The sequence below is a fragment of the Ascidia mentula genome, chromosome 7 (assembly GCF_947561715.1).
Source record: "Ascidia mentula chromosome 7, kaAscMent1.1, whole genome shotgun sequence".
NCBI classification, from domain to species: Eukaryota; Metazoa; Chordata; class Ascidiacea; order Phlebobranchia; family Ascidiidae; genus Ascidia; species Ascidia mentula.
The window spans coordinates 7,428,255-7,440,177 of record NC_138572.1 but is presented as its reverse complement, the minus strand read 5'-3'; the positions used below and the strand labels follow the sequence as shown (position 1 = coordinate 7,440,177).

The 11,923-nt window shown below is 38.6% G+C and overlaps 1 protein-coding gene across 1 annotated transcript; it reads right to left on the bottom strand.

Moving 5' to 3' along the window:
* Positions 1-4,587: 4,587 nt before the first annotated feature.
* LOC145909235 (heat shock cognate 71 kDa protein-like) lies at positions 4,588-11,629 on the bottom strand. The gene is made up of 13 exons (XM_082996565.1): positions 11,490-11,629; positions 11,047-11,176; positions 9,551-9,669; positions 9,066-9,305; positions 8,576-8,699; positions 8,068-8,221; positions 7,517-7,664; positions 6,722-7,054; positions 6,202-6,400; positions 5,751-5,899; positions 5,395-5,478; positions 5,205-5,298; positions 4,588-4,897 (listed from the first exon to the last, which is right to left on the bottom strand). The coding sequence occupies exons 1-13, from the start codon at positions 11,559-11,561 to the stop codon at positions 4,830-4,832; spliced, it is 1,914 nt and encodes a 637-aa protein (XP_082852691.1). The 5' UTR covers positions 11,562-11,629; the 3' UTR covers positions 4,588-4,829.
* Positions 11,630-11,923: the final 294 nt, after the last annotated feature.

Genomic DNA, 11,923 nt, shown 5'->3' with positions numbered 1-11,923 from the left:
TAAATCATAGAGTAGACAAATATAGCATCGCGGCTGTCGAAGCAAAATTGTTTTACAGCTCAGCCAGTGAAGCGAGCACAAATACAAACTGCCATTGCTGTAGTTTGCGCTGGCACTGTGGGTTGACATAAATACATGATGCTTGTTTTAATTTCGTTTGGCGCAATAACAACAAAATCTACTTTGCGCATTCATTACTATGCAGAGCAGCAAACAGGGATATTCGAATGTTTTATGTCAATCGGCTTTATTACGTCATACACAAAAACACCTTGCCGCGCCAAGTATTAATTTCAAGATAATACCAATTACTACGAGACTCCGCGGTAAAAATTGACCAAAATTGCTAGTGAAACACTATTATATGCGTCAAGCACGAAAGCCGCTCAAAACCAATTAAGAACTAAGTTTCCCCGTAAAAATAGTGTCCAGTTGTCTTTGACCTTGCCCTTGTTCGTGGAAAGCCGCAGCATAAGAACGTGACAACCAAAAGGAAGTGATTATCCAAAACGTCGTTTTAAAAACCATATTGAAACTCGACCGTGACCTTTCTCAATTATTAAAGACATTAATGGACATAACTAAGAACAATTTATTGCAGTTACATTTTGGTGAACTGTGAACCATAACCTTTATACACAATTAAGTAAGCAGCAGGGCCACTGTTTCGGCCTATCAGGTCTCGATATAGCTATACCAAAGCTCCACTGATACCACATGCCTGGTCGAAACAGTGGCCTCGTATGCTCCTAACTTAAAACGTATTATTTGATACATTGCCTTTACATAACTAAACACGTTTCATAACATATTTTTGCCGTGTGCGTTGCATTATCTTCTGCTGTAAGAAGCACAAACCTGTGAAGAAATAAATGTGCACTTTTGTTCGCAATGATTCATGCTTATATATACCTTATAGTGTTTCTTGGAAGTTACTGTTTTGCATAATTGTCTTGTTCTGTGTTAAAGAAAACATACACGGCGAGCCCAAATTACTTAAACCCTGCGTGCGAATCTTGGGTGTGGGGTCACGTTTTTGCTTTGATAGAGATTAAATTTTTGACAGTGCCCCAATCGGGCCATGACAAGGCAAAAATCGTATTCATAAACAATCTTATCTGAACACGATTTGGCTGCATCTGCAGTTTATCGTTTAAAAAACGGCGAATACCCGAAGTTTGTTATCTAACAAAGATTGTTACGCCCTGTACACAAGTTAATTTACTTACGAGACTGGAGAGATAGCTTTGTGTAGCTCAATGATTTGTAAGCTAACAAATACGTCATTCTTAAATTCACTTCTTCCGTAGATAATATATCAAAATACAATTTAAAATCACTTTTTTGTTGTAATCTGTTTTCTGCTGCTACCTCACGAACGAACACCAGGTTATTTTGGTGATTTTGTTTAGGCTTCGTAAACAATACCTGAATCTAAGGCTAGAAATCCAAACATGTCGTTCTTCAACTGCACACTACCTTCTCCCAACGGCAAAATTTCAATGGCGGAACGGCGGAAAAATTGCCCGCGCAGCTCCTGCAAAAGAGCAGTAAAGGTCGCTTGTTGTCAAAACAGACTCCCAATCACGGATTACATATCTTCGCTATGCTGACGACTGCCCCAAAACGAGCAATTAGCGACCAGCGCCGTTCGACAGTGACATTAAACTCGAAAATTTCCGGCTAGGCTCGCCGAGGGCAATACTACAGGACGAAGACTCGAGAATCGAAACAACGGTTGTCAGCTTCGATCTGCACGTCTGCCTTCTTGACCGTCGCTAACGACTCGTCTTGTACCTGGGCCTGCGCTTTTGAGGCCACGCGACCGCGCGTTTGGTTGTTGTGTCGGGTGCGATCTTGCCTTTTGAAGTTGAGTTACAAGTGCGCATCGGCAGGTATGCGGCCTGCCTCACTAATTCCCTCTGATCACAACGTCGCTAATCGTAAAGATTACAGCGCACCACGGCGAAGGACATTCTAAGAAAATAGCAAGTCGGAAATCATAAACCCACGCCGCTTTCTGTACGCTGAAGCCACTCCAACCAAGCTTTAAGCTACGGCTTCCCGAAGTTTTTATGACCTTGGGGGAAATAGGGGTGACGTCACAACGGTGCCAGAAAGAAGAAAATCGGTTCCAAATTGCCGGTCTCGGCGAGATGTTCGTTCTAATAATATGTAGATGTGTTTCAACTTTACTTGCGATCATAAATCATGCACATTCTTGCGCGAATATCGTTTGTGTCGAAAGTTATATACAAATGCATACACCAACTTCAGAAAAACTCAGAATATTTACTTTCACTTGAAAGCAGACAGATTCGTTGGTCAACACCGACCTGCAAAGGCTTATCCTGTAGTGATTCATCGCATTTTCTCTTGCACGTGCCAAACAGAAATTTTGTTATAAAAATTTGAAATTTTTTTGAATCATAAACGCAATATTTTCGATGACACGTGTTTATTTTTAAAATAAAACCGAAACGAAGTAACGAAATTATCAATTTATTCGAATCGGATAATTCAAATCAAGTGCCCGCACTTGCTAAAAAATTAAAAAAAATCTAGGAGTTTATTTTTCACGTTGTCACATACACGTCATAAACAATCACGTGACATAGGTCAACAGAGTTTGTTTATGAAAACACGTTGGGCATAACATTGAAACTGCGAAATTGCCAGGCCCGAGATTTACAGCAGGGCTGACGCATAAACTGAACGTGTTCAAAGGGCCGCTGGGCCTGCACGTATTGCTGATTAATTCTCTTATTGCAAAGCATCTTTCTCGTAAGGATTTGCGGAGTTGTTTTCCCTACAAAGTTATCATTTAAACTTTAGTTTACGGCAAAACAGATCCTGTGTGACGTCACAAACCCATTGAAATTTGAAATAAAATGATTTGTATACAAACATACGTATACGCGAATATGTTGCGAAAAATTCATGAAGGCAGTTTCTGCTGAGGAGCTTATAACCTTAAATACTCTTTGGTTTGTGCAAAGATTGATCAAAAACTAAGAAAAAATAAAAATTGACCATCCAAATCAAAATTTGTAGGTTAATATTCACTTCGTAATTCCTTTACAGCTGTCAATACTACAACCTACATATAACAATAACAACTTGGCTTGATGCCGTTCAAGCTTAAATTGAATCATTTTCGTCTTGGAATTTTTTTGTTTAAATAAAAATATCAACAATGCTCTATTCCATTCCCTCTATGCGAGTTTACAAAACTTATTAAACTTGGTTAATTGTTTGGTAAATTCTTCGCAAAGATAGAGGAACGTAAATATTTACCTTTCAAAAGAACAAAATTTATCGCAGCTTTGTGGCGATTGGGTCGTGATGTATATCAACAACTCGAATCGAAACAAGCAAACCAAGCAAAGAATAAGAAGGTCCTTTCACTTGGTTCGGAATTTTGTTTATTTAAGTTTTCAACGGTTGTGTGAAGACACAACCTTGCAAGGTAATGCCAAATTCCACGCAACCCGTACTCTGTTTACCTTAATGACCAAAGCTTAAAAACAAACATGATTGTGCAGGATGGCAGGTGTTATTCAAATGCGACCAAACCGCGTCATTTCTGCAATCGAAACAAACAAACTCGGAGAAGTTGATGCCTGCGAACGTTGTTACACCGCGTTGCAATCAGTGCGTGTTCCCGTAATTGTTTCAACCTTCAGATTACATGGAGATATGCAAACGACGGTGGATTGTTCGAACGAGAAGTGCAGCCAACGGAAAACCCACGCGTGATAAGACGAAGACGCTTTAAGTTCTGGAACGTAACAATTGCGGTTTGTTTGTTACAGGAAAAGCTGCTTCCTGCGCTTGTTGAGTGGGCAGCGAGGACGCTACCGTTGGCACTTAGAGGCACTTGGTTTTTAATTAAAGCACATTTTTTGCACGACATCTCTTGTGAGGTCCTCGGTGTCTCTTCGAAATGATTGTTTTTGTCATTTTTATCAATTGTAATTGAGGACGATTTGAGGACGCGGCTGCCGAAAAACACGAAAACAACATGCTTTTATTCTAAAACCTGCTAGTTTTTGATAGGAAAGAACGTTTTGACCTGTTATACCTCGTCAGTGCAGGTTTGATGACAATTTAAATTGATTAAAAACTGCTCAAATGTGGAGTTATATCGATGGGGTTTAGCCTAAAAACACAAATCAATTTGTAATGTTACCATTTTAAAACAACAGTCATAAAGTAAAGTGAAAGTACCGGTAAAGTAAGCAACAAACCCTTGATTACCCGATATGTAAGTTTAGCAACTTGCATGTTGTCGTTGCGCCGTTTCGAAGTAAAACCGACGGCTTTCTAGAAAATTACACATTGTCATAGTTCGATTGTTTATCGCTTCGTAACGCGTTTTTATGCCTATTAGAATAACTGCCAGTTGTCGACCGCTACATATTTGACAAAACGACAACTTAAGTGCCTCATATGTCTGTAACGATACCGTTTATTGCGTAACAGGAAGCGATACAAATTCCTTAAACGATATTTGTGGGCATAATTATGTACAATACGTATATGATATAGGTTTAAATTTAACAATTGCATGATATTAGAGGTTTAAACAGCTGCTTTGATGTTATTTATCCCCTATTAAATTCATATCTTTACAAAAGTCGAGGGCCTGTTGGTTTAACAATGTAAAATCGAGAATGGTTTATCTTTGCTAAATAGTAAGACCTTTATATGACCATAGTAATATGCAGTACAGCATGGTTTGACTAGAAATAATGCAAGCGATATATATAATATGTATATTGAAAGCAAAGGCAACAAAATAATGCATGGGTATAATACATCAGTGCTCAGTCCACTTCTTCAATTGTGGGCCCTCTTGTTGTTCCACCGGGTGTTCCACCGGTCGGGGCTGCACCTAAACAATACTTACATTTGAGTATATACATAACAATTACTACGCTATAAAGATTGAAATTGAAAAATAAGACGTTTGTTACATTCACATTATATTTGTTCTCGTGCAAAGCACTACAAGACGTATGTGGCCTCCGTAAGCGGAGTATACAGTAAGTCAGTAAGTTGGACTTTCTAGTTATCCGATGAATTTCTGAATAAAAATCGCAGTGGTACGTGCACATGGGTTGTTCGCCTTAAACAAAAGTCTTCGAAAAATTGTAACTTAAGACTACAATCAACTCTTGACTGCCACCACGAGGTCAAACCTGGTTCCGCAGTGCTGTAAAGGCTTGAAATTATCGGTTTAGCAATAGTTTCCAATTCGTTTTGCTTCAGCGTTGTATCCTCTGTAGTGGCATTCTGCAACGCCAAACTGGTTTGCCACTTGCACCATTGGGGAAACCCCGGTTACAATTACACCAAATATTGTATAATTCTTTATTGTTGTTAAAGTACCGGATTCGCGTCCAACCATTGGATGGTTTCATTCACTTTCGCCTGAAGAGTGGCCTTGTCTTCATCCGAGAGCTTTCCTTTCAACTGCAAAAAACAGTTTAAGTTATAAACAAAAACTTTCTGACCCAATAACAGTGTTTCACTAATGCAAAGTAATTTTCTAATTAACTTTTTCAGCACATTTGCAAAAACAGTTTTTCAAACACTCTTGTGCCACCAAGTGCCTAAAGTTATAAAGTGACAGAGTGTCCATCAAGTCTTGCACAAACGGCATGGAAAAGGCCAGATCACCTCTCCTAACATGACTTAAATGCGACGAGCCGCTATTATCGTTCTATAGCCTCATGAATACACACCTTCTCTTCCCCCAAAGCCGATTTCAGGCTGTACGAATATGATTCAAGATTATTTTTCGCTTGTACTCGCTGGCGTTGCAGGTCGTCTGCTACCTTGTATTCTTCTGCTTCTTTCAACATGCGGTCAATTTCTTCAGCACTCAACCGACCTGGGATGAAACTTAACGCTTATGCAATGTACTAGTCTCTGTTGTCCAGAGAATTGTTATGCAGTGCTGCGTCATTTTGGGAGCAATGATTAGCGACTGATTTTTTATAAGTTCATTTTGCTGGAACTGGGTGCAACACGGTGCATTCTACATTCCTATGTTTTAACCTTATACTGGAATATTGTGTGGTATACAATATATTATGACAGCATTGCTGTTGTAGCGCATTTGAATTTTTTGTTATTTATGATGGATTAATAAATTGATACGAACAAGCGATTGTAGCTAGAAATGGTACCAGCCTTTATCATTGGTGATGGTGATCTTGTTTTCCTTTCCTGTGCTTTGGTCCACCGCTGACACGTTCAGGATTCCGTTCCTGTCGATGTCGAACGTCACTTCAATTTGGGGAACTCCCCTTGGCGCGGGGGGAATACCCGTGAGTTCAAACTTGCCCAACAGGTTGTTGTCTTTTGTCATACTGCGTTCGCCCTCGTATACCTAAATGCAAAGGTGTCAAGTAGCTTTTGGAGGGATGTCCTCTGTTTTGAGTAAATTCTAGAACAGCCACAATCTTTTTGACGGGATTGTATTTTGTAAATAGGTACCAATGGTTTGAAAAATTGACTGGGTACCCATGCAATATTATCTTTCAGTCCTTTTGTTTTTTTACGCTTTTTAAAATTCTATTCTGAACGACATATACCGAGAAAGTGTAGGAGAAAAAAAGACTATACTATATCGAACCACGAAATCCAATAACCGTAAGTTTAAAGTGCGTCGAAATATTAAACCTTCCTAATTGCAAAACTATGAACTTACTTGTATAAGAACCCCAGGTTGATTGTCAGCATACGTCGTAAATTTCTGACTTTCCTTCTTCGGGATGGTGCTGTTCCTCTTTATCAGTGGCGTCATCGTTCCTCCAGCTGTTTCGATGCCCAACGACAACGGAGCAACATCCAGGAGCAATAAATCCTTGACTTCCTCTGATTGGTCACCTCGGAGGATGGCAGCCTGTACTGCTGCTCCGTATGCCACAGCTTCGTCTGGGTTAATCGATTTGTTTAATTCCTTGCCGTTGAAGAAGTCCTGTAGCAGTTTCTGGATCCTCGGAATTCGCGTTGAGCCGCCGACCAACACAATCTCATGAATCTACAGAAACGTCGCAGGAAATATTAATAACAGGGATAGTTTTGCGTACAAGCAATTCAGACAACTTAGGACTGTTTTGCACACTGCTTCGACATTTTAGCTAAAAAGTAGAACGTCTTGTTGAGTAAATTTACTTACAAAGGATTGATTTAAAGAAAATGTAGCCAATCATCCAATCCATGACAATACGCCACATTACAAAAAAATTCAATTTTGCAGATGGCCCGTTTTTCAATAAAAAAGGAAAACCCAAGATCTAAATTGTGATAAAGTGCAAAACATGTCTGTAGAAAAACAAGACTTGTACAAAATGTGAAACGTAGCCGCCATTCAAAAGAAATGAGATGATTTTGTGGAATGTGTGTGTATGTGTTTCTCATTTATTGCAACACTATAAAGGGACAATGGTTATTAACAGAGCGATAATGTAATAAAGAAAAATAAAGAATAAAGTTCGCATACTTGGCTTTTGTCAAATTTTGAATCGTTGAGAGCTTTCTGGACAGGTTGCAGAGTCGATCGGAACAGATCACCATTTAATTCCTCAAATCTGGCCCTTGTCATGGATGTGTAGAAATCAATCCCATCGAAAAGGGAGTCTATCTCGATACTTTGGATGTAACACAAGATATATAACTTACACGATGTTCTAGCATTAAACCATGGAAATGACATTTCGTGAAGCCGTTTCAAATGCAGGACAGGTTGAGAACCAGCAGTTTGTCGTTGACGGAAAATAATAGCGATCGGACAAAAAGTTTTCATTGCAGTTACATTTGATTTTTAATCTTTCCTATCTCTCACGTACACACCCATATTCGCTTTTATAGAAGCGTATACAACTTGGTTTGTCACAAAAGCTTCAGGTAAATTTTTAATAGGGGTCCACAGAATTGAAGATGTTGTAAAAGTTCCCCGTATCTCGTTGCATACAAAAAAGGCTGACTCAGTCGGCGGACGTTTCTTAAAGAACGCCTTTAAGCTTGCGTCGGTTTCAAATGCGTGTATATTACCTTGCTTGTGCGGACGCAGATAGCGTTCTCTTTGCACGTTCGCAAGCAGTTCTGAGTCTTCTCATGGCTCGTTTATTCCCTGTCATGTCCTTTTTATATTTTCGGTTAAACTCTTTTGAAAGAAAATGCACCATCCTGTTGTCAAAGTCCTCACCTAAAACGTTATTTGTTTGTGTTAACATCAGAATAATTTATCTGCTTTTAGCCATGACTTGCACAATTTTAACTTGTGTGTAAAAATGAAAATATACCTCTGCAGATTTTTAAATAAATTTATCTTAGTTTTTATCTATGCCAATAAATGGTTGATCAACCCTTTAAACTACGCTAATATATTTGAGCAAAGCTCAACAGGTCAAATATTATTTCCATTTCAGACACTGTATGGGAAATTAAAAATGCTGGGAAACTATATGCAGTTCCCACTATATATGTATATATGTATACATATATACATATGTATATATGTATGTATATATATGTTTAAGCATGCTTTAATGTAACATACCGCCGAGGTGTGTGTTTCCAGACGTTGCTTTCACTTCAAAAATTCCATCCTCTATCGACAAAATGCTGACGTCAAATGTCCCACCTCCAAGATCGAAGATAAGAACGTTTTTTTCTTCACCAATCTGATCAAAAGATTTTATGATTTCTTTTTAAATGTATCTATATTTTTGTATTCAATTATGTTTTTTAAAATCTCTTGTCAACACTATCTTGTACCACATTGGAATTTGAACACAGTTTATCCTGGTCACGAATCCCGATCAGGTGTTTTGCTGATATATGTCGGGTGCGTTTTTTGTTTTCTTTGTTTTACCACACCGGGATTTGAACCCAGGATATCTTGACCACGTATCCCGATCAGGTTTTCTTCTTGGTATAAAGGTCGGGCGCTTGACCGGATGTTGACGAGGCCAAAAACTCAACACGAAGTGGCAGATCAAATCGATTTAAAAACAAACACATGGTGACGCTAAAGAACACAAGCAAACCTTTTTGTCCAAGCCGTAAGCGATGGCAGCTGCCGTTGGCTCATTTATAATTCTTAATACATTCAGACCCGCGATGACTCCAGCGTCTTTTGTGGCCTGGCGTTGTGAGTCGTTGAAATAAGCTGGGACCGTGATCACAACGTCATTCACAGGTTTGCCAATGTATGACTGAGCTGTATCTTTTAAGTTGGCAAGGACCATTGAACTTATTTCTTCTGGGTAGAAGGTTTTCGTTTCACCCTTTAGAAAAAATCAGCTTTTCCAAATAAAAAGTTCCTTTTTAAGAAATTTTAGACCCTAATACCCGTTACAGAAACTCCCGCAGGAAAATTTGGCCTTAAATTACCAAAATTTGCAACATCGCAACAAAAGGATTTTTGAGGACGTTTAAAAAGATGTTTACAAATTGTATACATTTCGCTTAAAAGATCCCATCAGTGTATCCATGGTGTGACTTATATAACAAGTGGTCAATAATAGCACACCCTGTATTGAGCTTGAATCTTGGGTTTATCTTCATAGTTAATAACCGTGAAGGGCCACAGTGCTTTGTCACTTTGCACCACGGGTTCATCGTAACGTCTTCCAATCAGGCGTTTTGCATCTATATTCAAAGTTGCATTGTTATTACAGTTTCTCAACAGAAATTATATACACGTTCATGGTATATTTTGGAATGTTTTTCTTATTAAAAAAATGTACATAGATCTTCCACTGACAAAAGTTTGTGCATTTTGTTGGGGTCTTTGCTATTTTTCGATAGTATTATACGCAAACCTTTTTTAAATGATGTATATATAAGTTATATTTCGCCGTTAGAACATCGCCAGCATTCTGAAAGGGCTATAAACGTATAAAAGAAAACAACGTAAAATTGAAAATGCACATCTTAAAGGTACTTTTTAAAGTACATTTAACACCCATTTGTAGTCAAACAATATAGCAACCTTTTTAATATTTATGGTCCGGTTTGACACAAAATACACCGGAAGGAATTGACGATTGAGTTGTTTAACTCGTCATTCGTAGGCACTCGCAACGCTGTTTGGTAAACAAAATGCGTGTTACTCAACGTTTTAACGCAAACGCTTGACATATGTCTCCATTGAGAATCCCAGTATGGTACAGGGATCGTTTGTAAATATCTGCACTCGATGAATTAAAGTCACTTCACTCAACTTCACCGAATGAAGCCAGCGGCCACACTTGCGACAGCGTAGATTGGTATACTTGAATTTTAGCTATCTTCCTCCCAATACGGCTCAATTTTAATTCCCAATACCAGACGTCATCATACACAGATGTTGGAGAACTTTTCGACTTACACGAACCCGGCATTGTCAGAAATTAGGCAGGCGGGCCAATTGGCTACGGGTATATAATGTAAACTAAGAGCGTCCACGTGTACAGCTAAATTTAATATGAACAGTGTTCTTATAAGTACCACTATAATCTACCAACGTTAGATAGACCGGATGAAATGACTCAATGGAACGGATTTGGCACGCGCGCATCACTTTGCATTTGTGTGTCATAGTCAATAATGTTTACTTTGTTGATATTGTATAACCGAACGCTAGTAAGACATACAGCACACAAATGCTCTCCAAACATTGGTAACGCATTAAGAAAAACTATGCGACTTCCGTGTTCTACGTTATTCAAGCCAGCAAAAACAAGTAAAAGTTTCCCATATGGCATTTTCAGTGCTGAAAGTAAGTCGGAACGCTATTTCCGTAAGAATTCAACGACTGGCGTGTCCAAAATATATTTACGAGACACTTAAATTTAGCATCTTCACTTAATTAGGAAATCTCGCCCATCGGTATCCGAAAACACAATTGTTGGTTTAATTTTTATCTGTAAATTCGTTCCAGTAATATTTTTTTTACTTTCAATCCGGAAGGTATACAGTACGAATGTAGGCTAAGCTATCCGTCATCCGATCCCAAACATTCCTTTGAATCACAATTTTACTCACCGAAAATAGTGTTAGTTGGGTTTATGGCCACCTGGTTTTTTGCTGCGTCTCCAATGAGACGTTCAGCGTCGTTAAATGCTACGTAACTGGGGGTTGTACGGTTTCCTTGTTCGTTAGCGATTATCTCGACCTGAAAGAATAGTTTCAATCAAATGCCCTATCAATTTCATAGAATTTTCGCATCAAAACAATTTGGGCAAATTATAACGAGTTTGCCTAAATGGACACATTACTTCCATTAACACAAGTCCCGCACAATAACCACAATAAAGCACTCAATATAACAATAGGATAATTTATAGTAGCCAAACCCATGCATGCTTTAAATGAGCTTTATGTAGTGCCAGTCCAAACAGAATTTTAACAAATGATAATAGAACTGTATTATCTCTGTGCTTTGAAATCAATTGCATTGCATTATTAAACTGTAAAAAAAGTTCTACCTTTCCATGTTGAAAAACACCAACACAGGAATATGTTGTACCAAGGTCAATGCCGATTGCCGGTGATGACATTGAAAGGCTTTATATCGCACCAAAAATCCTGTCCACAAATTATGATACGCTGTTCATTGCACGACTGCTTTAAGCTACAAAGTGGCGGAATTTGCATGATGTCAAATAGCGGTTTTCTAGACTATTCTGTCCTGTTCAAATGTTACAGCGCCAAAAATGTTGATATAATTTAAACTGACACGCACACTAGATGTCACTAAACAGCCTAAGTAACCTTTGAGTCTCGACAAGGGCGATTGTTCAGGTGCTAAACCACCCTGCATGAAAAAGAAACTCCCCTAACAGGAATCTTTAGTATGCAAGATAACTTATTATGAAAATTTCTTTATCGTCATTTGATTTGCACTGAAGCTGGCACGAAA